The 26,057-nt window shown below is 41.3% G+C and overlaps 1 protein-coding gene across 8 annotated transcripts in view; it reads left to right on the top strand.

Moving 5' to 3' along the window:
• Window positions 1-1,601: 1,601 nt before the first annotated feature.
• Window positions 1,602-26,057, top strand: part of ARHGEF28 (Rho guanine nucleotide exchange factor 28) — a 126,718-nt gene continuing 102,262 nt past the window's right edge. For 4 of the 8 annotated variants that reach the window (XM_083819013.1, XM_083819014.1, XM_083819012.1 and 1 more), the window contains exons 1-2: window positions 1,604-1,717; window positions 10,592-10,635. In XM_083819013.1, coding sequence (XP_083675139.1) covers window positions 10,603-10,635 — 33 coding nt within the window. In that variant the 5' untranslated portion in view covers window positions 1,604-1,717; window positions 10,592-10,602. Of the gene's footprint in view, window positions 1,718-9,408; window positions 9,428-10,591; window positions 10,636-26,057 lie in introns of those variants that run through there. The other 4 variants (XM_083819016.1, XM_083819010.1, XM_083819011.1 and 1 more) reach the window with 4 other exon arrangements.

The following is a 26,057-nucleotide window of genomic DNA, read 5'->3' on the forward strand; positions in this document are numbered from 1 at the left end:
TGTAGTCAGTGGATGTATCACCTTTACAATTTCAGTAGTGGATTTGTTTTAATAGGTGCATCACAGAAAGCTCCTGCTTCCTTGTACTCTGAGCAGAACTTTGCGTGATAAACTACATGGAGCAAGGAAATGAAAACTTTCAAGTTTTAAAGATGGAAACAGACTGTGTAAAGCTGTGAAAGTCCCTAAAACACAGGGATGAGCCAGATTTTACTGGCGGCTTTGTCTCTTTCAGGGGGCTATCTTCGCTATTTATGCTCTGTTGCAGCAAATATATTACCTTTTAAAAAATCCTACTGAGACTATCATGCATTTAGATGGGTGAATGAAAGTGAATTACAGAACTAAAATTGCAATGAGGGCATCTGGTAAAATGACAAAAAAAATAATAATGAGAAAGTTGAATTTTTTATTATGAAGTTTGAGTCTAGTGGTGATTTTGTGCTGCTAACTAGGAGCTTTCACGGTATTTACCAGCCTGGGTACATCTTTTCTTTTATTTGAACGTGAAACGTGAGCCTTCTAACATCAGATTAGGAAGATGTCAGCCTCAATTGTGTTGCTGTTTCCTGTGCATGTTTTTTTGCTTGTTTGTTTTACAGTACCAATCTGTGTTGATAGTTCAATGTGTTTACTATTCTCATTTTAAATGTTTTTTGTTTTAAATGGAAATCAAATTAATGGAAATGTTGATCTGAGATAGACTCCGTGTGTGTGTGTGTGTGTGTATGCGCGCACAAGAGAGAGAAAGTAGGTTATTTGCTTCACCCTCTGCAGTGAAGCAAGGAGTAGAACTGCATATCTGACGTCAAACTTTTTCTTTAGACCTCTGAAAGGAGTCCTTACCCCCTATACCCAGTGAATCGTGGGGAACAAACCATCTTCTACTGTTGTCTTTTCTTAGCCTTTACTCCACTCCTTGTTGAAATGCCAGCTTTTATTTATTTATTTTTTCCTTACCTCTGAAGAACAGCAGATCATGACACTTTTTTTTTTGTTATTGCTGTTTTTTGTTTGTTTGTTTATTGCTTGATTTATATTTGTGCTCATATTGCTGCCTTTGGCCAAGGAGAGTTCAGAAGTCAGGACCTGCAATTATCCCTCTGGGTGTGGAAAAAGAGTACAGGATATAAAACAAGCACGGCAAGAGCACACTTTCATCTTAGGTGATACTCTCGGAGGACTTGTATAACTGATGCTTCAGACGATGCTTCACAGCGAAACAATTCCCCGTGCATTACTGACAGCACTTGCATGAACTTTTTTCATCCCCACAGCACCGTGCAACACTGCTGCTGTTGCACGGGCAGTACGCTGTCCCCCTGCGTGAACTAATTATTAAGCTGCACGAGAAAACTGCGATCCGGTCCTGCCCCCAGCCCAAGCCTGGGGTACTCCGCGCCCCATCCTGCCCCTGCCCGGGCTGTGCGAGCAGGCAGCGGGGAGCCAGCGCCGCCGCCCCCTTTCCGAGCACAGCTCAGACCACGAACCCTGGGCGGGAGGCAGGGTCCCACGGGCCGGGCCAGGGCCCCTGGGGGCTCCGAGGCCGGCAGAGGGCAGCGCTGCGCTCCGAGAGCCGCCCAGGGGCCGCCCAGGGGCCGCGCAGGGCTCGTCCCCGACTGGGCGGTGCGCGCGGGGCGCGGCTGGGCACCGGCATCGGCATCGGCATCGGCATCCCTTCCCTGCTCGGAGCTTCCTTCCCTCTCCCCGCGGGCAGGTAAGGCCGAGAAGGGGGGGCAGCAGCCCTGGGACGGGGCCGGCAGCCCCCCTGCGGCACCTGCCGAGCGGCGAACCCCGGCAGCCCCCCGGTGCGACGGCGTTTGGCGGCCGGGACGCGGTGCCGGAGCCGCGGGACGGTGCCGTGGGAAAGGGGGGGCTGCTGAAGTCCCAGGGGGGCAGACGGAGGTGCTTTTATACCCGTAACTATAGCTAACTTTAACTGTATCTGTAGCTCTGCCTGTGTCTGTAACTATATACAAAGCTATATCCGTAACGATATCCATATCTATAACTGTATCTATAACACCTATATTATCCATAGCAATAACTGTATCTATAACATCTATGTCTATACTATCAATAGCTATAACTGTATCTATAACACCTATATCTATATTTCTGTTTATTCCTTATTTTGCCTGAAGAGCCGCTGTTTTTTCTCAGCTCTTGTCCCTAACGAGGTGTCTTGTTTTAAAGATGAAAGCCTTAGCCTCTCTGAGCAGGAGCAAAGGAGTTTTTTTAAACTGTTTTAACTAACTAAATAAAAGAATTAAAAGCTATTCTAACAATAACATTCCTAGAAACAGATTTAGAAATGCTTTTATGCAGTCTTTTTTGTTCTATGGCACTGGTGTGTGCAGCTTAGAACTGCATATATTTTCAACCTGAACGGTGGCTCTTATGAAAAAAAAAGAAGTCTCTGAAAACCTTCTGCATTCTTTTGCACTTACTCCTACATCTGCATTTGGTGGTATACAAAAATGGAGGTAGTTTCCACAGATCGTTATAAGACACACAAACGTGATAAGAAGCCCAGCAGATGACATACTTTATTTCTTTTTCTTTTATAGAAATAGTTTACTCTCTGCTGTGCTTTGCAGAAATAGGACTTCAGGAGGCATTTGATTAAAAGGGACTTTTCCACATCGTTGCAAAACTACTATGTTCTGAAAATTTAGTATAAAAAATGTCAGGACAAAATCTGGTGAAAAGACTCAGTAGTTTAGTGTTTTTCTTTTTTTTCACAGCAATGTCTGAATATTGAATGCAATAAAGTAAGTGATCACGTTAATAATAGCTACCAGGAAACTCATCTGGTCTTCTCAGTTGACGTGTAAATTGGGCATTTCTGCCAACATTTTGTTACGTAATATCATACAGGAGTATTCTTTTTCTCGGTCTGAAGCTGCTGCTGTTATTCAGGAGAAGTTCCTATTGTTTCCCCCCAAGAATAGTTCCTTTGTGTGGCTGCTTCGGAAGGGTATGGTGTGTAAAATGGCTCACCGTTCTTTTGATCTGAATAACATGTTGAACAAGAATTTGTACCAGGATATAGGAAGGACAGCCTATGACTAATATGGTGACTCAGAAGATCCAGTTCCAATTTTTGGCTTTGCCAGCTGAAAGCCAGATCTCTGCATGTCCTTGTGTCAGTCAGTTGGCACCTGAACATCTTAATTTTCAGTTTATAGACTGGGTGGGATAAGGTAATCTTAGAGCAGGTACATACATTCTCTGTGCCTCCTACAACTGTTTCAGATGCTAGCACGTTACCTAGAACAGCAGGCAGAAGTTTTATCACAGTGAAAGTTAGTGCCTGAGTTCTCTTCTGTAGTACCTTGAGTATTACTGCATCAATATACTGTATCTAGAGCATCTTGTCACCTCTTGGGAATGCTTTTTGGATTTTTCCTCAATGCCGTTTGCTGAAATTTTTCAGAAATTACAGCTTTTTAATTGATGTCCTACTGACTAGTTGAACTGTGTGACTTGTATCTCAAAGGCTCTGCATCGTTAAGATGGATGCTGTTAGCAAGTGGGTCCTGCTAAACTACCTTAATGGTTAAAGGAGAGCTGGGAAGTGGGGTAGTCACCCTTCTGAAGGGTGCAGCCACTTCTTTGAATACCAGAATATCTAATGACTGTTGACATCAAAAATTTATTTCTCTCTCCCTCCCTCTCTCTTTTTAATGGCTGTACTTTGTTGTGCTTTGCACAACCTACAGGCAACACATTTAGCCACATAATAATGTGAATAAATTTTGCTAGCAGAATTGTTTGCACACTAGTTATGATATGGACTAAGTAAAGAAAATTGTACCTCGATTGCTGGAGATAAGGCTAATTTAGCAGGGGAAGCAGCTGGAAAGGTCTGTGCAACGATATGCTGACTAAATTTGGCTGGGAAAGAGTCAGTAAACACAGAGCTGTACCATGACAGTTTTATGTCTCATCTCAGCATGTGGCCGTATTCTGGAGAAGTCAGAGAGAAGACTTCCCAGCTAAATCTGTCAGCTTTGGAAATGAAATTGTGTTCTTGGTTTATGTGCAGCTGTTATTGGTAGGAGAGTGGAACTTGTTCGTTTGAGCTTCAGGCTTTCACCTACACACTTTGAAAGATGAAGGAAGAAGTAAGATTTTAGAAGGAAAAATATTTCTGCAGAGCTTGTGAATTTGAATAAACCTATTAAGATTTTCAGGCAATGATCTCTTTCACTTTCAATTTGCAGTTTGGACAAAGGGAAGAGAATTGTATAGTTTCCAGGAAATACATTTAAATAAGCAGTTTGCCAATGTTCAGTGTTACAGAGTGCTCCACATATTTGAAAATGTGAAAATATAGAGGTAAGGTCACCCAGACAACCTTGAATTCTGCTCTGCAGCTGCCCTTGGGATAATCAGAAAGCGGGACTGTCTCGTATCTCCAAAGCAGGCTGAGATGTACTCTGACTGTTCCTGAGTTAAATAAGCAGTGCTCTCAGGGCAGTTAATTCTAGCTGTTCATGAATGTGGATGAGAAATTACAGGAGTATCATTGTACACACAATGTGTCCCCTAACTTTGTTAGTTCTAGCACTTCGGTGGATGGCCAGGAGTGACTGATGATGAAGCATTGCTGATAGTAGCGTTGGGGCACGGATTTGGTGGCATTTGTAAAAACAAACATTTCTGGTCCACTTTTCTGCTACCTTCTAAGTGAACCGTACAAGTATAACTACACTGTGTAAACCCTTTAATGATATAATTAGTATTATGACTTCACAGTAGAGAACCTAGGGAGTGATAAACCCTAAAACCATTAAAACAAAATCAGTAGAAAGCAATTTTCTATGTCAAAACTGGCATTAAAGGAGTAAGGGAAGTGAGACAGATGTCTGGCAATGGTATCAAACAGGTTTTATGTTTTTGTATTTTAGGGCCCATTTGTTTTTCTTTTTGTCTTTTGGTAATGTATAACCAAAGTTTTCTAAGGTTTCTAAAATCTAGAACTCTGTTTTGGTTTTAGATGAAATGAAAATGCTACATTAAGAATGTTAATACAGGAATGCATAAAGAATAAACTTTGCCAACTTCAGGAACTAGCTGCTGTCAGAGAGGCACTTTTCTAGAGTAGTTTTTGTTGTAAAATCCAAATCATTCTTAAAAGTGTAAAAGGTTGTGACGTTTTTTGGAGAGTCTTTAAATATTTTCTCTATGAAGGAGTGGAGTACAGTAGCCATAAGTAAGATGAGCTTTGGAAGATTTAATACTCTTTACATCTCCATTGTTGAAAAGAGAGCTATTTAAAAAGGTGTTTAGCTGCATTTCTTCTATTCACGTGTTTCAAGAGCAACTAATGTTTGGTGAAGTAATCAACATTAATGCAAGCAGCTTCATTATAAATTTATTAGGCAAGGGTTCATTTTACTTTTCAGTTTGAATAGTGTTCAAAGGAACTAAGAGAGAGTATGCTTGCAAAGTTTTTAGCTGAGGATTTTGCTTCGTCTCCTCTCCACCCTCCTCGTGCTATACATTTTCATGAAAGCCAGGTGTAAGAATGGAAGATCAGTCAAAAAACTTGGCTGCAAAGGTGCAAATATTTGTATTTTGGAATGTAGTATTACATTTAGCATGGGTACAGTTTGAGCTTTCTACTTTTTTCCTGTCTTTTAATTCTTCCAAGGTCTTTTAACCAGGTTCAGAGCAAGGATCTGTACATAAAATGATGTTCTGTACTAAATTACATCTGATCTCTGTACAGTGCATTTCCTGGTGCTTTAGAAGCAGCAAGTGAGCCTTTACCTGTGTATACATAACGTAACTGATGGAATCCGTAAGTCAAAAAATAGTTTGGTTCAGTTGCCATATTTATTGAGAAGAAGCAGTGGGATGAACATTATTAATGGAAACTAGCTGCTCCATGAGCACCATACTAGAGTAGCACTGTTTTTGAAAAGTATTAAGATATGAAAAGTGCAAACAGTATGTAAAATAATTCATATCCATCTTAGAGGCTGTTTTTTTGGGTTGATAGAGCACCTACCTCCTATGCACTAATGAATTATGCTTAACCGTAACACAGTGATATAGGTGATGTGTAACACAGCCATGCAGAGGAAGATAGCTAGGTGGAAGCCCTCTTAAAATGCTTGTGCTGCTAGACTTTTTGCACTTTTTACAATTCACGAGGCTTTTTTGCTTAGAAAATTATGATGCATTTTCAAGCACCATGAATGATAATTCTAGGGATTCCTGCTTACTTTCCAGTGGGGTCTGGGTGGGATCCACTCTTACTTTCTTGTTGCTCTACTTGATCAGAAATCAAGGTTTAATGTGCTTGTTTTGATGGTAGTAATAAGACTGTAAGTCTCAGCGTTCATAAACGTGGGTTTAAATATGAGCATCACACACACACACACACAGAAAAGGAAAGGAAAAAAGAGGAAGAACTGAATTCCAAGCCATCTATGAAGTATTACTGGAGGCTTATTTGACCTGCAGTCACTTATATTGCAATACATGAATTATCAGTAGTGCTCTGTGGCACAGAAATGTGGGATGATGGTCTGAAAGGAGAAAAGAGGGAGAAGTGTCCAAAGACTTTGTGTTTTGTTATCTTTGAATAGGTACATGGAAGAGAAATATGAAAGAAATACTGCTGCTTGTACTTCATAGCACTTTGCTATGCTTACACAAACCATGCTACCTACTGAGCCATGGAGCCTTACATGGCAGCAGGAGAGCCCTGAGTTAAGTGAAGTCCACACCAGTGCTGGATCACAGAGAACCTTCAGAGCATGTGTCCTGTTGTCACCTCCTCTGTATCTTTCTCCCAACATTGAATGCTTCATTTACAGTAAAGAGGAGAAAGTCAAATTCTGAGTTGCAAGCCAGGTTGCGGTAGGATCAGCAGGTGTCATCTACTGTTCAGGAAAATAGTGATGGTACACAGTAGGTGCCAGGACAATCAAATAGCTATAACTGAAGGACTGAAGGGTCACCTTGTCAGCTGGCAGAAATGCCTTTCCACCGAGATTCAGATAATTCTTTTCCTTATCCGATTTCTTTGGTGTATGTAGAATGAGAAGTTTGATAACTGGAGTCTTTTCCATTAAAATGCAGTTAAGTCAATATACTGATGGAAAATAAAAACTTCAGGTATTTTCTTCTGGCCTTTTTAACATGTTTTGATAGTTGGGGAAACCATGCCTTAAAATGCTGAAATTTGTGATGTTGAAAGAAATAGGATGTAAGAGTCCCATGATTAGCAGTCAATAAATTAGATATTGTGAGAGCAAGAGAAAGGTATAGGAGGGATTATTTATATATCTTGCACTTTGATAAAACCCACAGAACTTGTTGAAGTTCATTTCAATAAAACTTGAGCTTGTCAGGAGACCAGTAATAGCATTTGATAATAGATTTAATGGACAGTGTAGATTAAAAAAAAAAAAAAAAGATAAACCATTTTATTTTCAAGATTTTTTTGTTCTTTCTTGTATACTTACTTCTACTTGGCTGAAATGCTCACCACAACAAATACTTCCAGTACATCTACTACTAAACTGAATCAACCTGGAAGCTAAAAAGGTATTTGTTTGTGTAGATGAATTCTGCTTCCTGCTGAAGTAGGTGTGAGGTTGATGTTTGTGGGCAATGCCTGAAACTGGAGCTGTTTGCCTGTTAGGTGCCCATCCCACCAGTTTCTGTGTCAGAAGCACATATGTTGGAGGAACAGATGAGGTTGTGCTCTGTGGAATGATGTGTATCCATTGTTTCCAGCTTGACATGGAGTCCATGCTTGCTGCTCAGGGTTGGATTCCTCCTCAGTTGTCTATGTGATAGTCCTTGGCTACTGGCGAAAGTGCAGTTTGGGGACCTGAGCTGCACTTGGAGGAGGTATGGATGAGGTGAGTGGCAGGATTCCCTTCAGTCCCTCTCTCTGAAATGGAAATTGCAAACGAGCAGCTCAGTAGCCAGAGCTGAGTATTTCCTCCCTACATGCATCCTCTTCCTGCCACTCCCAGCTGCTTCCAGCAAGCAAACCAAGTTACAGTAAGCCCCAGATAGAGGAAAGACGTGAGCCATTCGTATGAAACCTTTCTTAAACAACCAGCACTCTGAAGAGTGAGAGAAGAGCAGAACTGTCTGCTCGGTGTTGACAGTTACTGGTTCTTCTGCAGGAGGCAAAAAAGGCATCATTGGGGATGCTTTTGTCTCCAGGAAAAAACATTATAGGCTGGATTGTCAGGGGAGCGCACATTGAAAATACTGAGCATATTTCTATGTGGTTCTAGTCAGAGTTCAGAATCCAATGTTTTCTGAGTGCTGTACAGGAGAACACTGATTGCCTCAAATGACATAAATCTCTGGGCTGTTTATCCACTCAGGATCAATACTGAGCTAGGAGCTTGGTGTTTCAGAATGACTGAGCTCCCAGAGGATCCACAGTGGTCACAGCACCGAGCCTGCCAGAGTTCAAGAAGCGTTTGGACAATGCTGTCAGACACATGGTCTGATTTTTTGGGTGGTCCTTTGGGGACCCAGGAGTTGGACTCAACGATCCTGGTGGATCCCTTCCAGCTTGGGATATTCCGATTCTATGATCCACAGGGTGACATAAATGAAGGGTGAAGGGAACTAAAGTTGGGATGGCATCATATCTCCTGTGAGTTGTGTTTGTATTAGCCAATAAAAAAGTAGTTTATTGCACAGGTGATAATGGTAATTCCTCAAAGGAATGGTGAAATTAAGCCTTTTTCGTGCACGCTTGCAGCACAGTATGGAGACTAGGCTAGATAGATACCTGCTTTCCTCATCCTTTGCAGAGGAGAAGGGTATAACATAGATCTATTGATGCTGTAGAGCTCAAGCTAGTCATATGTCAGAAGTAATCCAGAGTAGGTCAAGTTCTGTTGGCATGGCATAATGATTTGATTGTGTTTATATTTTCTTACAGAGGAGATGGTGGAGTTTAGTTTGGATGTGCTCCTTGAAAGAGGGAGGACCACTGCAGGTGAAGGGATTTTGTATACCATTATAGAGCAATGGTGCAAAAACATCTGGCTGGCATGTCCCTCTCATTTCAGCCTACCATTAAATGATGTATGTGGCAGTAATTGTGAGTTGGTGACAGGTCAGGGACAGAAGTCAATGTGCTTCATCTGTCCTGTAATGTGACACTTGCGAGAAGCTCCACCTTAAATACTCCTTGAAGACTTAATGCTATGGTTTTTTAGTTTCTATTGTAGATCTGTGTTCTTCTGTGCAAACAGAGCTGTGCTTCCAATGCTGCTTTTCCTAAGGCAGCGTTCAGGATGCTGATGCTGGAAACTGCAGAGCTTTGTCTCCGTCTGTTAAAGCGAGACACCTTGGAGTCATCTCCAGGATTCCTTCTCCTGCCTTGGAATATAAGAAACCCTTCTGTCTGTGTCTAGCTGCTGACTAGGTTGGTTGCATTAGGGTTTCCCTGAGACCTTTTTCTTGTGATATGAAAGGTTTTTTTTTTTCTTTTTTCATTTTTTTCTCTGACTAAATGCTTGTGGCCAGTGATTTCTCTTTTGAAATTGTACTGAAGTCAAACTGCAAAAATGTAGGTACTTGTGAGTATAGATGAATTGACAAGCACTCAAGCACTGGGAGATGAGCATTAGCAAACTTCATGGTTTAAATGAAGTGTGTGTGTGTGTGTGTGTGTGATTTTTGTTTTTGATTGAAGCTCTGCATTTAATTTTTGCAGCTTATTGGAGGAGAACTTCTCAAATCCTGTCTGACTCATAGCAGGCTGTACCTATGCATTAACAAGCAAAGTGCTGCACAACCCTGTTGTTTTTGGAAACTGTTCAGCTGTAAAAACAAGGCCACATCTGAGCTGAGGCAGCCTCCTCTTAAGGCAGGCTCTTTTTTTGTGGCCCCTTTCAGCGAGTGGAAGAAGGCTTGTGTGTAGCTGTTGAACCAATCTTGCCGTTTTAAAGTCATGGAGTTGCTTCTGATACGCTTTTCTCATTTGCAAGGAATGCTATTTTTAGGGTATGAATTTTGAGGATGTATTTTGTTTGAAATATAATAATAGAAATCAGTATTGCCATGATGGCTGTAATTATAGTAATTCCAGTGACTTACTGTGGCAGTAATTTGCTGTTCAGGGTATTTAAGGCAACCTGCCTTGGGGATAACTTCTATGAAGTTTCTAAATACCAGCACCAGACATTTGGGATATTGGTGTGGAGTAAAAGGTTGCTACAACTTCATCTCTAGGTCAAATTTAAAATTCCTTTCTCTGCCTCCGGAGATAAGAAGGGCTGAATTCCCAGCACTTCATCTGCTGCCGCTAGGAATGTCTCCGCAGCCGGGATCCGCTGTCTGCTGACCTGTTTTATTTTACTGTGCCCGTTGTGTGAAAAGCACGCAGCGTGTCCGTGAAACCAGCCGCCCCTCCTCCGGCATCACTGCACCAGGCTCTCCTCGCACTGGGGAAACTTTGGGCAACTGGGTGTCCGATAAGTTCACTATGCTTTATTTTACTAATTCTGGAAGATGTGAATGGGATAGGGTGATATCGGTACCTTCTGATTCGCTGTGTAATAATTCCGCTGGTTTATTCTGTTCCCAGGTGCTGAGACAATGGAGTTGAGCTGCACTGAAGTACCTCTTTATGTAAGTTCTACAACATCGGGCTTCTGCCCTGAGAGTCGCTTTCTTTTGAGTAACAGCTCATTCAAACGCAGAATGAATGAAACCAAAAACCATTCTCTGGCTGTCTGTGACCTTAGGCTGTTGAATGTTGCTGTTGAAAGCAGGCATGTGTGGGGATGATGGTTTTCAATACTGTAGCTCTATTCTCTGAAGTTTAAAATTATTTTCCCTTTAGAATAATTATTTTATTCTTCAGCATTCTCAATCTAAGTTTTCAAAACAGTTATTGCCCATGAAGAAGCAGCACTCACTTTCTAGTTTCTCACAATTTACAGCTACTGTAAATAGCTGTACAATTATACAATTCTAAACTACCATTCTCTCCAGTTCCTCAAAACACAAAATTATACCTTATATATATGTATAAAACTAATAGATTGAAATTGGTAATCAAAGGTATTTTTTCTGCAAAGTGTGAAGTGATTGGATATTATAAGTAGAGCTCAGAAGAGTTCAAAATTGTGTTAAAAGATGTGAGGATAAGCATTAGTTACATTTAATTTGCTGGGATGTAATGATGGGAATTAAAACTCAGGCAACCTAGTAATTATTATTACTTAACCATGGTTTATCTTTTTTGGTTTGTTCTGCCATGGTTTTCAATGAGAGTGGTAGTAGGGCTCCTGAATGGTGAATAGGGGAGTAGTGGGAGGGTACTGAATGGGAATGAAAAGGGTGGTGAAAGATGGAAATAAAACAATTATCTGCTTATTGTGATAAGATAGGATTGGAAATGGAGGCAGGCATTAATAATCTGTACCCTGGAGTACTGAAAGAACATAGGATTTTCTAAAACACCAAGAGTTTTCATCGTCTTTGTCAGCTTGGGAGTGGGAACCTCAGGCTGGAGAAAATTAACTGCAGCATCTGTAAAGGTGGGGTGGAGGTTTGTAAGAACTGCTCATGTTGTGTGCAAGGTCTCAACAATTTTTGACAGGAAGGATAATTAAGAACGTGGTGGTAATTGATAGAATTTAGCATGTTTTTATCAGGGGTAGTTGCATCAGACTAATCTGGTATCTTCCTGTCATAGGATAACTGATGGGCTAGACAAGGGCAATGTGATGGGCTTAATCCCACTAATTGAAATGAAACATTTGATGCCACGTCTCAGAGGAAATTCTTCTGTCAGATGAAGAAAGTGGAGACTAATACTGGTCCTGTAATCCAGATAAGGATGTATGGATACTGCTACGGGTTACATTGCAAGAACACTCACTAGGGTAGAGAGAAAGTTACTATAAGGGATACTCCCTAAGGATCAGATGTAAGGCCAGTTCTGTTTAATATTTTGATTATAAACTCGTGAGCCAGATGGAGGTTTGAGAGATCTGTGCAAATCTGTGGACTTTATAGTATTGTTTAACGCTGAGGAGAATTCAGTTACTACATGGGAAGATTGGATTTTCCTACCTCTTACTTACTCCAATTAATAAGAGCATGGTGCAAAGCCATGCATTTGGATACTAATTGTGATAAATCTGTTATGAAGTAGGGGTTCATCAGGTGGAGGCAGAGGAGGCTGGGCTGTGTTAGTCACTCATTGACAATGAGACTTGTGTGAGAATGTGATTTTACCTGGGAACACTCACTGTAAGCTTTGCACAAGTGAGAGCCTGTCCTGGATCTGAGTGTTGCTTCAGGATTTCTGGTTGTGGTATGCAGCTGCTCTGTTGGGCTAGCATCTGAAAGTGTTGCAGCTTCACAGTCCTACCCCTTACAATATTGTTCCTAATGTGAGTGCTTCTCAGCGCATCCGGGAAGATCAAAGAGGTCTGTCCATCTTGAGAAGTCCCTGAGTCAAGGTATTTCTTTTTTCTTAGTCAGATTCAATTACTTTGTCAGTTCTGGAAACTCCTTCCCACTGCTGCTGCTTTATTTGCATGACTTTGCTGGAGAACACAATCAAGTCAGCATTCACATTAAACATGAAAGTCCTTTCTGATTTGAAGTTCCTTAGACAGTTTTCATTAAGCAGTTTTCTGGCCAGCTGAGATTAGCAAAAAATTGTTGAAACTTTCATCCATTATAAAGGACAGAGAAGGCATCTCTTGGGGAGACAGGGAGCACGACAGATATTTGCATTGCAACAAATCCAGTTATTTCTGATGTGTTCCAGTCCCTTTTAAAGGGGATGGTGAAAATAGAAAATACAACATAATGACAATTGCAGACTGTTCACATGCAACTTAAAAAATACTGGCAACATATAGTTATAACATATTTTCTGCAGAAGTAAGGTGAGTTTTAGTAGTAAGTATTTTTTGCTGTCAGAAAAATCTTTCAATGAAAATTATCAAAAGGTAGGAAATAATCACAACCTTCCAGGCTCTACAAAAGCATGGGGTTTTGCTACTGGAGGGAGAGGGAGATCTACTGTATGCTAGGTCCAAAATTAGGATGCTTTTCACTCTGCATTCAAATATGCTTAGTATCTGTCTCAGGTGGATTTTATGCCCTTCCTAATTCTGAAAATGTCTGTCTGAGAGGCTTGCATTTAATGTAAAATTATCTGAGAATAACTATATTTCTGTGTTTATAATACAGTTGTTAATATTTTTAAAGATTACATGTAGGTACTTTTTTGACTATCTGTATTTGAGCAGCTCTTACAAAGCTGGAGGATGCATACAGCACTGTTATTTCAAACTGTCCCACTTTGTCAGTATGGAATTTCTTCGCAAATCTAACATAGTATGTGTAATCTTGTCAGCTGAGTGAGAGCTGTTTATTTTCTTTTGCATAAGAGGGAATGTATTCAGAAAGCTCAAGGACTTTGCTGGGTAATATGATTTTTGTGAAATATAATTTAAAATACTCTATGAAATTACTCCATTTCAAAACTGCATTATTTTGATACACTTCTCCTTATATATAATTTTTGTAGCAGCAATACGATTAAAATCTAATTACAACACACATAAATGTCATGGTTTAAAAAATAAATGGTAATGAAACAGAAAATTAAATATTTCAAGCACATGTTTTTCAGTTAATTTGAGGAGCCTGTTTCCGGCTTCTAAACAGCAAAATCCTGGTAACCACATCATAAAATTAGTCTTTATAAACCCATTTGATTTTTAAGACTAGCCGAGTAGAAACTGATACATCACTTGTGATGTCTCTTCTTTCAGTGCTAATAATTTGTTGCTTCAAGAAGAATCAGAATTGAAATAGCCTTTTCCCTTCTAAATTATGCTTTTTTAACTGATACAAATAAAATCATGTTTATCCAGTTCTTTCTGCACGGATCTCAGCAAGATGAGTCTTTTCATTTTACATCATAGGAAACACAGGATATGGAATAACCCTGTCCTGTTCTTAGGCAGCCATCAGCTTCATCATTTATGGAAAAAATATGTAAAAAGCAAATATTTGCTTTATAACACATTTCAGATATTAAAAAGTTTAAATATGGTAGTTGTTCCTCCTATTGAAAGCTGATACTAGTGTGTAAAAACAATTCTCTCTAATGGAATTTTTTTTTTTTTTTTTTAGAGGGGTATTATTGATCATCAGTGTTGATCTTTGACATTGGCAAAGGAATGTTTTGCTGCCATGGGGCAAGCAGACCGTGGGAGCAGTCAACTCTTGAGAGTAGAATATGAGTGATCTCAGAAGTTTGTAAATTATTCTTTACTGAGAGCCCAGTAAATGTCCCTTTGGGAGTAACAGACAGAAATAAAGAGATGTAGAGTCACAGAGGGTATTCACAGCAGTTCCCTATAGATGACAGAGGGGCCTCATCTTCCAAGGAGATGCTGGAGGCTACGTATCCATTCTTAGAATCTTAGAATATCATAGAAAAATAAGGTTGGAAAAGACCTTCAAGGTCATCTGATCCAACCATCCCCCTACTACCAATATCACCCACTAAACCATGTCCCTATGCATCAGGTCCAACCTTTCCTTGAACACCCCCGGGACAGTGACTCCACCACTTCCCTGGGCAACCGTTCCAATGCCTGACCGCTCTTTCTGAGAACAAATGTCTCCTAATTGCTTTAATTGTTGAAGAGTAGTGCTCTTTGTTCAATTCTTTGTTTTAATTGTTGAAGAGTAGGGGCATGTCGTTTCAATTTTTCCACACACCAGGGACATCATCCGAATGCCAGGACTTTTCAACTATGACGGAGAGAGGCTTGGCAACTACATCAGCCAGTTTCCTCAGGACCCTGGGATTCATGTCATCAGGTCCTATAGACTTGTGCTTGTTTAGATTCATCAGGTGGTCTGATAAACCTGATAAACCTTGATCAGGTGGTCAGGTAAACCTGCGGGATGTCCATGGTGTTTGGTGGCTCCAAGCTAATGCTTGGGCTGGAGCCTGTGCGATGAGTAGGGAGCTCACCGGGAACTCCTACGACGCTGTTGGTGCGCTCTGATGGCAGCGAGCGAAGACATGCTGGGGTAGTCGCAGGTCTGATCTGGCTGAGGTGGATCCACGTCCATTGGTTCCTCCACATCTTCTGGTGGAACCTGCTCCATGGGCTCCACGGTGTTTGGCAGAAGGACAAGCCAGTCCTTGCCCGGGACTGCCCAAACGGGATGCCTTCCGTCCGGAACGTTTTCAGGCCAGGGTGCCAAACCAGGGGGTCGTCCAGTTCCATGCCTAGGTCCCATGCTACTGTCTGGTTCATTTCCATGCATGGATTTGATGCTGCTGTCTGTTTTACAGTCATGGCTGAGTCCCCTGTTGTATTCTGGATGATTGGCACACCTCAGCTGCCCATGGCTGTCTGCCTGGCACTCCTGCCTTCGCCCCACGCCACCATTGTGCCAATGGTTAGGCCCAGGCCCCCTGTCACTGTATGGCTGAGGGGGTGGCCTGTTCCCCACGTCGTTGCGGTGCCAGTGGTACCGCTTATACGTGTCTGTGGGATGGGTGCCAGACATCCCTTGGGCACTGGTGTCAGTTGTGCCGCAGGCGCTGTCCCTTTGCCCATAACACGTCTCCTTCTTGTTAGGTGCACTCCTTCTCGGTGCTTCCTTGGACTGCATCGCTGTCCTCACACGGAGGAGGCCTGCTGCTCGCCTTGCTGCTTCGGCTCTTCTTCCTGCCACACAAGTTGGCTGTCAGAGTGCCTAGAAGCTCAGCGAATGGTGGGCCAGCTGCAGGGGTCCTGTTTTATAGGGCCCGCAGCAAAGGCAGGGCAGTGGTGGCCACTGTGATCTCAGCAAGCCTCTGTGATGGAGTGGCCCATGCGTGGCCAAAGGTGGCTGTGTTGGGAGCGGCCTGGAAGATGCCCTCACGTGGACAAGGAAGAAGGTTGGGGGGCTGAGGGCCCCTTTTCTGGGGCTGGTTCCCCCAGGCCATTTAGCTTGCCAGAGAGAAAGGCTGTCCCTCAGCCACAGGGACTGCCCTCCACCTCTCATCCTGTGCCCTGGGTTTATTTTTAACACCGTTTTTTAGGTAATTAAAATTAATTTATGGAAAAGAACAGAAGCAAGGTGCATCTTCAGCCCTAATTCCCATGTGTGCTTTGTGCTCTGAGTGAAAAATTTCTTCCTCAAATCACATCTAATCTAAATCTCCCCTCCATTTGTTCAAAGCCATTATTCCTTGTTCCATCATTACACTCCCTGATAGAGTCCCTCTCCGCTTTCTTTTAGGCCACCGTTATGGGTTAGGTTAGGTGGCAAAACTGCAGGACCTTGCAAATTGCAGCCTTATCTACCTTGTTCCACATGTTTCACATGATGTTTTCCAGCTCACGTTCTAGTCTCTTATTAGTCTTAGATCGATCACTCTGAGCCTCCTCCCCTCCAGGCTGAACAGCCCCAGCTCTCTCAGCCTCTCCTCACAGGACAGGTGCTCCAGTCCCCTCATCTAGGTGTCCCTTTGCTGCATTCTGTCCAGTATGCCCATGTCTCTCTTGTACTGGGGGGGACCGGAACTGGACACAGCACTGCAGATGCGTACTGTGGCTTCACCAGTGGCCTCACCAGTGCTGAGTAGAGGGGAAGGATTACCTCCCTTGACCCAATGGCAATAGTGAAGCCCTGGATAACATCAGCCTTCTTTGCAGCAAGGGAACCCGTAAATGTCTGTTTGGGTTTGGTTCTCAAACTGTAGCAGCTTCTTTGTTGAACTGTTGGTTGCATGGAGGGAGGCATGGTTATTTACTTATTGATGTATCAGTGCTCTTACAAAGGTTGAGGGTCGAGTGGGTTTCCCTCTGACTGGATCAGGGATGCCTGAGGTTAGGACATAGTGTCAAGCTGCTTGAAGCTGCAGAGCATATTGGTGCCTTCAGGCTGTCCTACTTTGGAGTGAATCAGTGGTTCTCTTCACCTGATCTGTGCTGCAGAGTGCCAAGTGTGTGAAGTTTTCCAGTCACCCTCCTCCATCTCTCCCCCCCACTTTTTTTTTTTTCCCCCCCAGCATTTTTCCTTGTATTAGTCTTTAGAGTTCACATGGTCAAACGTGTTCTTTGCTTGTCCTGCTCTTTGCTTGTTTGGGTTGGTGATTTGCTTTGGGTGGTGAGATGTGGGCTTGATTCCTTCTATTTTCCATTACTGTCATAATGTCAGTGCCTGTGAACTTTTTTCTTTGGAGGTCACAAATATTCTTTGTAGTCAGGAGATGTTTGCTTTGCTTTGACAAGTGAAAACTGCTTCTAATGCAACCTGTTCGTGGCATATCCATGGCTCAAGTGTATCCCGTCTTATTTATGGTGCAAAAGTGTGTGTAGCTGCTTTAGATGCAGGCGCATCGAGCGGCTGCTTCAGATGATGGCTGGGCAGAGCTGTGCATTGGCAGCTGAGCATAAATGGGGTCCCCAGCAGCTGTGCCTCAAGCTTTGCTCCCTGGCATGCACTCCCACAGGATAGCAGGAGGTTCTCAGGTAGCAACCTGGTGGCCTTGGCTGGCCTTTCAGCTGGACCTGCTCTGAGCAAGTGGAAATGACCATGTGGCTTCCTTGCTGCAGGTTGCTGGCAACCTCCCTGCATTAACTGCTGCCCAGGAGCTACAAAACTGGAAATTAGGTGCTGGTTTGGGCAAGACAGAGGCTGGCAGCTTTTTTACTGCATGTGATATACTAGTAGCCTATCCCTACAAAGGTATGCCTGATTACAGCCTACCTCCATTAATTATCCCTTGGATCTCTTCTATTTCCTTCTGTCATTACATAACAATTTTGAAGTTCTTGTGGTCTTGTTGCCTTTTTCATAGGATATGCCCTCCTTCTATGAGTGTTTGTACAAACACCTGGGCTACAGTCTGGCTTGTTAGCATCTTCACTCTTTTCTTAATCAGTGATATTTTGGTTCCTCCAGGATGTGCAGGCATAATTGTCTGGGACCTGAATGAAAAAGCACAACTGCTTTTTCACAGGCACCTTGGTAATTGAAGGTATCTGAGTAAGTAATAGGACAAAGTGAAATAACGGAGTTATTTCATACCCTAGGGGCCCAAAGAACAGCAACAGCAAATTCCTGGACTAAATTTTAAGGTTCTTCAAAGCAAAGAGTGCTGTACTTATTGACAATTTAACTGCTTGGGTTTCTGTGTGAAGAAAACATGGTGAGACAGAATTCATTCTAAAAGGTTGTAGCTAACGATCAAGCTAATTTCCAACCATTGAATAAAGACACAAGCCAGTAGGCATTGGCTAAAGAATGAAGCAAGAGAGCTCTCTCCAGCCAGCTATTAGAGGTCATCCTTCCTTCCACCCTTGTTTCTTGTGGCTTTTGTGCACCCACTGTTAAACCATCTGCACAGCAGTGGCACGGAGGAGAAAAACAATTGTGGATTTTCATAGTGTACATTTCACGTAAAATACTTCCAGGCCAGTTTCAGAATATGAATGCTTGATGTACAGCTAAATAAATTAAAGACAAAAGTTTTAGGTTAGGGGTCAAAGTCCTCTTGAAAGAGTACAGAGCAGAGTGGTAGAAAGTCTAGTTTGAAAAGAGTATATCCAGGAAATGATTTAATTTAGTGCTCTGTCAGGAACTTCTGTTTGTGCTGTTTTTAACCTCAGTGGTGAAATTTTTCTGTAGTGCTTGTTGTCGGTTGATGTTGCTCCAGCTGAAGGCAATGGTAAAGTGCACTTTAATATTCACACAACCCTGAATGCTTCTGACATTTTTCAGCTCTGCACTGGGCTCCATGCAAAAGGTGATTAAATAAACACTGTTTTTATTTGTACTCTGGCAGTATGTCCAGGAATAATTTGAGCGTATCTTCTGTTGGAAAATGTTCAGAGGTCTGTAAGCAGAGGGACTTTGAAAACACTTAGTAAGGCAGTTAAAAAGTTGTGAATCATCTTGTTTGTCAGGAAGGAATTCCATATAGCTTTCTAATGTACATCATTTGTGTGCCTGGTTACAGCCAGAAGGACAAATGGGCTGTGATTATTATCTTCTCTACAAATGCATGGGTTTCATCTGTGTGAGAATTGGGACACAGAATTAATATAAATCATTCAACAGTATATTCTGTTTTTGAAATGTGATTGATATGAAGGTCAAACTAGTATGGGATTCCAGTGCGCTTTTGCATGGTGGAAGTGGAAAGTGGCAGTAAGCCTCGTGTATTGCTCCCATAGTGAGCAGTTGATCATCTGCCATGCCAAACTCCATGTCTTCCTTGTCCTTCCCAGCTGAACTAAAAGGAGTTGAGTGGGAAGGAGGTCTGGGAAGGGATAGAGTTTCCCACAGTGGATGGAGTACAGATTTTTTTTATTACTATTATTATTTTTTTTCTGCCCTTGCAATGTGTTCAGTCTCTTCTGGCCAGCAATGTGGGGAAAGAAGCCTGCTTCTGCCCCATCTTGCCATCCTCTGCTTTCAAGTTCCTTGCTATGCAAGGAGAGAGCTTTTCCGTTGCAGTGGTGTTGTCCACATCTGGGCCACTGTCTGCGTGTTCAACCAGGCTGAATTCACTGTCCTGTTAGACAGCGACTTTGAAACGCAACAGAGTAATGTGGTTTAAAATGTAAATGTCTGTCAGGCTTCCAGCGTGTGTTAGCTCACACACAGTGCTGTGTTTGCTGGCCTGGTCCAGCACAGAGTCAGTGGGTGTTTTGTTGCTGACCCCTGTGGGAGCCTGGTCAGGTCGGTTGTGGGCAGCTTGCTTGGGGTGCTCACAAAAGAGACTGCACAGTGGTTGGTCTGTGCTTGGATGCATAGCTGCTGCCACAATGAGACTCAGGAAATAAATGTAAAACAATGAGACCTATTTTAAAATGTATGGAGGAAAAGAGTGGGTATTTCAAAGCAAGTCCATCAGCAGTCAGATCATTTTTGTGCCCATACTGTATTTTTCTCCCTCCATTTTTTTATCCATGGTCAGTCCTTAGATTATGATTTTTCTAATCAGGGACCTGCATGCATTTGTGTATTGTCTGCAAGAGTAGAGCCCTGATGTCACACAGGACATGAGAATAATAACTAATCCAATTTATTTATTTTAAATCGAGTCAAATGAAAAAGGTAACTCCCTTGTTTCAGTTAACGGTTACATGTCAGAGTGGATGTTCATTTTTTATTAATGTGCCTTGTTGTGGAAGGTTTCTGACCTCTGTATGTGAACAGCTCATTCCCAGGGTTCTTAATTCATGTATATGATTTTAAGCACAAACATAAATTGTGTTGCCATTGACATCAACATACGGAATGATATTTTTAACAACTAACCAGCAAGAATGTTAATACATGTTTTGGCACTGTGTACTGTTTGAAAACCTTTTTTTTTTACTTTTTTTTTCTTTTCTTTGTGATAAAGGCATCCAACCTATTTTTATCAGCATCCAGCAATTCCAGAATGAGATGATGTGTTCTCTACCCATGTTGTTTACTTTGCTATATGGGAGACTGAAAACTTTTATCCACCTTACCTGTTATCATAGTTTTGATTCAGCACTAAACACAGCCTTAAGGTTGCTAGTGACAGATTCAGAAAATCACAGCCATGCAATGCAGAGTCCTGATCTGATATAAACTTGCTCTGCTGGTACGGATTGTTTAAACACATGGGTAGGTTAGCTCTGCACCAGCGGTCAGATCAGGTATCGTCTGTTTTCCTGCTGCTGACATGCAGCAGGCATAAAAAGCACAAAGACGGTGTAACCTGTGTATTGTGTGCTCTCACTACTTTGACAAAAGTGAGATTGTATGTCCATGTCTGTTGTGGGTCAGACTGGTGTTGGCTGGGTGTAGCTCATGGCAACTCATAAATGACCAGCCCTGTGTTTAAATGATAGATTAATGTCATTTCAGGCTTGTCTTTAAATAGATTGAAAGAAGCAGTTTATCACTTACTGAGTTACACTGAGGGAAAAATTACTGGATGCTTTCTCTTTTGAATCATTCTATTCAACTTTATGATTTGCAAAGTCATTTGGGGGTTTTCTTGCTTTTGGCTAAATTCTGAGTTTCTGCAGCCAAACCATGGGGGAATCCAGCCACGTATTTGTGATCCTATAAAGTCCTTGAACTTCTGAGCTTGGCACCAGAATATATTCCTGAAACGGCTGATTGTTCAGGTTATACTAGATTTATGTGCCTCTTGATCTACCTTTATGGGTTAATCACTTCAGTACCCTTATAGGGTAGATCCTTTGCCCTGCAGTCACCCTATATACCAGTACAGCAGTTCAGTGTGGATTTTTTACATCATATCTACATACTAGCCGTGTTTGTTTCTGACTGCCTCCTTGCTGCATGGCATAGTTCATGGTTGTAGCCTAGTATTACGATATACTTCCCTTGCAAGCTCGATGAACTGTAAGCTCCTGCTGTACTTGTCCTTTGCATCTTTTCTGGGACAGAGTTTTGCAGCAGGGATGAAAGCAATGTGAACTGGAGTACCTGACAAAAACTAAGTGAAAAGCAAAGGGCTGAGCAAATGGGGTGCAGTAGTATAAATGGGACTGGGGAGAGCATTTTGTTGTGATGAGATGATGCTATAGAAAACAAAGATCTGGGCAGCACCTGGGTTTATTGTATGTGCACTGAGTTCGTTGCATCAATATGTATACTACATATTTCTTTTTAATGTGGAAAATGATAGAGGTAACTTGGAAGTACGGAGCAGTGTAGAGACTTGCAGATATATAAATGGCTTTACCTGCTACTGGATTTCTTCTTTGTAGTGGAATTATAGAATTGTATTAGTTTTTGGTTGTTTGCTTGCTTGCTTGTTTGTTTTTACCTGCAAACAAAGCACTATTTTAGACCCTTGCTTTAACAAAAAACAAAACAAAACAAAACAAAAAAGGATTCTAATTCCTTTATTCCTTTTCCCAGGGCCCAAGTCTTGCAGTTCCCACCACAAAACTTGTTTTTTGCCATTGTCTGTGAAGAAGGTCAGTATCTAAGCTAGGGAGGCGGCAGAAGGTGTATCTTAATTTGAGGCACCAGCTGTGGGAAAATACCCATGCATGCAAGTTCAAAGACTCCCACAACAGCCAATGTACTTCAGTTTGTCACTGAGGGAGGAGTATTGCAATAAGCTTGACCGAAAACACACACAATTTAAAGACTGATCATCTGTTAAAGCCTAACGAAATAAAGCATGACCTTTTATCTCCCTTCCTATTCAAAATAAATAAAAAAACATCCAGCTTCAGAGGCATTAACAGGCTAGAACTCAACTTGTGTGTGAAGGCTGGTACTGAAGGCTGCGCTCAATTTAGTGCAGCCTTCTGTTACATTGCTGGCCATTACATTTCACCCAGTTACTATGTACAAAGACCAAAGAGGTGTAAGGCCAAACATCTCAGCTCTTGAAAAAGTTGTCGCATGAGCCAGCTGTCGAACGGGAGAGGCCGAGCATAGCATTGCTTGGGTGGAAGATGTTCCAGGTTAGCACCAACCAGGTGACAGTCTGCAGGGTGCTTTTAGGACGTGAGAAACAAAACCCGTAATTTAGAAGTACCTGCAGTAGAGCTGGTCCTGCCTTGAGGTGCAGTCAATTGACCTTTCAGGATCTCTTCCAGCACCACCACCCCCCCCCCCCCCCCAATCCCCATTTATTTATTTATTTTTGCTTGGAGGAGCATACTTCTGTCATCTGTTTGGATATACTAGAATGTTTTATTTTTTTCCATTTTATTTGGATGTGTGACCCCTGGTTGTTAAGCAGCTGATGAGGTGGCAATAGGTGTAGCAAACACTTATCTTCCCTTTTAAAAAGGCACTGCATCTCTACCAAAATGGTGAACCTGCTGATACTCCATATTGAAAGAGGGCAGCAAATGAATCTTCATTAAGGAATTTCTCTGTTAGGTCTTTTCTCCTCAAGATTGTCCTTAGACCTTGCTGGAAGCATCCTTCAGGCTCATTTCAGAGACCCAAGTGGTCACTGAGCCACTTTTTCCCTGCTCTTTTGACAAGAACTGAGAGCTGCCTCGATTGCCAGTTAGTGGGATTCCCTCTTGCTGTCTTGCCCAGAGTGAACCTGGGACAGATATTTCTTAATTGTTCTTGGAGGTTTCTGTGGAAATGCTTTCTCTGCATTTCTCACAAAGCTACCTCATGCTGAAAAGGAGCTTAAAAATACTTGGAGTGTAAAGGTCCTGTTGTTTCAAGCATTTCCTGTTCACACGTGCAAATGCTGAAGACTGATTTTTTATTTTTTTTTCTGCTGTGAATGAGAGAGGTTCTTGTAGTGCTGGTGGAGTTTTGCCATTTTGTATAAGCAGAGGACATGGCTCTTCTCAAAGCACCTTTATGCACATATATAATTTTAACAAAAATATCAGCATGAAGGCTTTTAGGCAATGTGTAATACTGTTTTGAGTATGACCATACCATCATGTCTCATCTCCAGTCTATGTGGAATTAAACTTGTGCTGTTACTCTGGATATAAAAGATATGAATTATTTTGGTTGCTTATTCTGCTAAACAGTTCATCTGGGGAAAAAATAGCTATTTTTGTTTAAGATGTTATTAGCTATACAGTTAGAGTGTTAATGGTTATACAGAAATGTTCAGCCTTTTATCTCCCGTTTTGTTTTTCACTTTGTTGCTCTTTTCCTTCCCTGGGTGTAATTGTTGTTTCATTGTGTATGTAGCCTTGAATCCCATCGCATTCCTTTAAAATAGGCCATGTGCTTTCTTAAACAAGTCCATCACAATATTTACTGCAGTCTGGCTACAAGGAATGCCCAGTGAATATTACAAACATATCACTGAATGTTAGAAAGACATGTTTATAACTTTGTCCTTGTTATTAATGACTTAAGTAATTTATTTTGTGTTAAACAACCTTGTTGTGTTAACAATTTCTCTACTGCTGCTTTGTCATCTTTTGTGTAGGCTTGTTGATTGTTGCAGCTAAGCTTTATAATAAAGGTCATTAAAACTCTTTGGCTGCTCAGGGAAACTATCATGCCACTCCTCTTATCTAAGCACAAGTGAAATATATTTAACAATTCACCTTCAAATAGAAAGATTTTCTTAAGTGAGTTTTTTGAACATTGAAGAAATGCTTTAATATGCTTGCTGTGGTCAGATAAAGCAGACCTTGCACTCTTGCAAGGACTGCGTAAAGATGAGAAAATCAGTGAGAAAATTCTCCTGCCTCTTTAATACTGTAGTGTAATAAGTTACATTAACAGGATTTTCTCTTCTGGCCTTAAGTTTGGTGCATGATTGTGAGGTCTCATCTTAAGACTGATAAATTAAACAACAGTTTCAACGCACTTGCTATAATTATCTGAAATAAATACAATTCTGAAATAACATTGTCTATGAGCCTGACTTAGAGTTTATACTGGAATGCACTGTTCAACATGCATATCTATGTTAAATTGTAGTGGCAGCTTTACATAGAGGGTAAAAGCTTCATTACTGCTAGCAATGCTTAGGGATTTGCATTTACTTCAGAATGTAGGGACTTGCATTTTTTGAACAAAAAGGCACCATGTTTTACCATTGTGCACAGATATTTTCCTGGAACCATCAAGCCGCATATATGGGGTGTACTTATACTGTTATATTTACAGATAATATCCTTGAAAGTGTTGTGTTCATGCAGTATTTCTGCAGCTATTATGCTGCTCATATAGCTTGATAAAGATATTTTTAGCGCACTTTACGATGTATGCTAAGTGTATATCACAATGGAAGTAATTATTTCCATGGTAAAAATCTGTTGGGAACATAGATTTACCCAGGCTGAGTGTAGAAGAATTGGGATCAGTTAGTACGTTTTCAGTTATCCGGTGCAGTGAGCCAGGCCTGGCAGGCCACTAGAGGTCTTTTTGCATTGCACCAGCTTTGCTGGGGCAGGTTGCTAGTGAAGACAGTGATGTTACCTAAATTAATTCAAAAAGGAAGAAGCTCTGTTCAGGTTAAGGGCCACTAATTTATCAGGAGGCAGGATGATCAGATGCACTAGAAGTGTCACCATCATGTGTCCTGCCTGCCTAGGCCTCGAGGGTTTGATACTTCCATTTCCCCTTTGCTTTTCTTGCTGGGATGGTGGCATGGTTCTTCCATGCAGCCTTCGTGCAAAACACAGTCAGAACCCATCCCTATCAGCTCTCAAGCACCCTAGAGAAGCCAGATAAAAACGTATGTCCAGAAAAAAAAAAAACCAAAAAAAACCTGTTTGGTTACACTGAAAGAGTGCTTAGAACTATAAATCCTGTTAAAAACATAAACCTTCCTAATCTCCTTCTTGGCGTCAGTACCAGTGCAGCTTTTTCACTGGTTATAAGAGGTATGTTTTTCTTCATGAATCCCAAAGATGTCAAACCTGCCAAACAATGGCTTGGTCACAGGTTTAATGTGCTTGGAGTAGGATTGTCATCTCTCTTAATACCCCCACAGCTGCTGCCCCACCTCCCTGATCCCATTCTGTGCCCAGGGCCTGCAAAATTTGGGGTGCAGCTTGTTTTCTTTCTTTTTTATTTTTATTTTTATTTTTATTTTTATTTTTATTTTTATTTTTATTTTTATTTTTATTTTTATTTTTATTTTTATTTTTATATTTTTATTTTTATTTTTATTTTTATTTTTATTTTTATTTTTATTTTTTTATTTTTAATTTTATTTTTATTTTTATTTTTTTATTTTTAATTTTATTTTTATTTTTAATTTTATTTTTATTTTTAATTTAATTTAATTTAATTTATTTCAGGGTTTGCAGTGATACTCTTGGCTGTCATTAAATCAGTAGCAAAACTCCTTCTGGCTTGTATGGATGGAGAGTTTCTCAAGTGCTCTTTAAAGAAAATGGCTTGCACCCAAAGTTTCTTAGTCTTTAAGAAGCTCTTAAAGGAAAATAGCCCTTTCTTCTGTATAATTTTTAGATGAAAGCCTTTCTCCTTGACTGACGCTGAAGGTATTGAATTTTCTGCAAGTGGGACATGTTTGGGGGAGCTCACAGAAGCAGGAGCTTCTGGCCCCTGCCCATAGGCACTTT

This window comes from Anser anser (assembly GCF_964211835.1).
Source record: "Anser anser genome assembly, chromosome: Z".
NCBI classification, from domain to species: Eukaryota; Metazoa; Chordata; class Aves; order Anseriformes; family Anatidae; genus Anser; species Anser anser.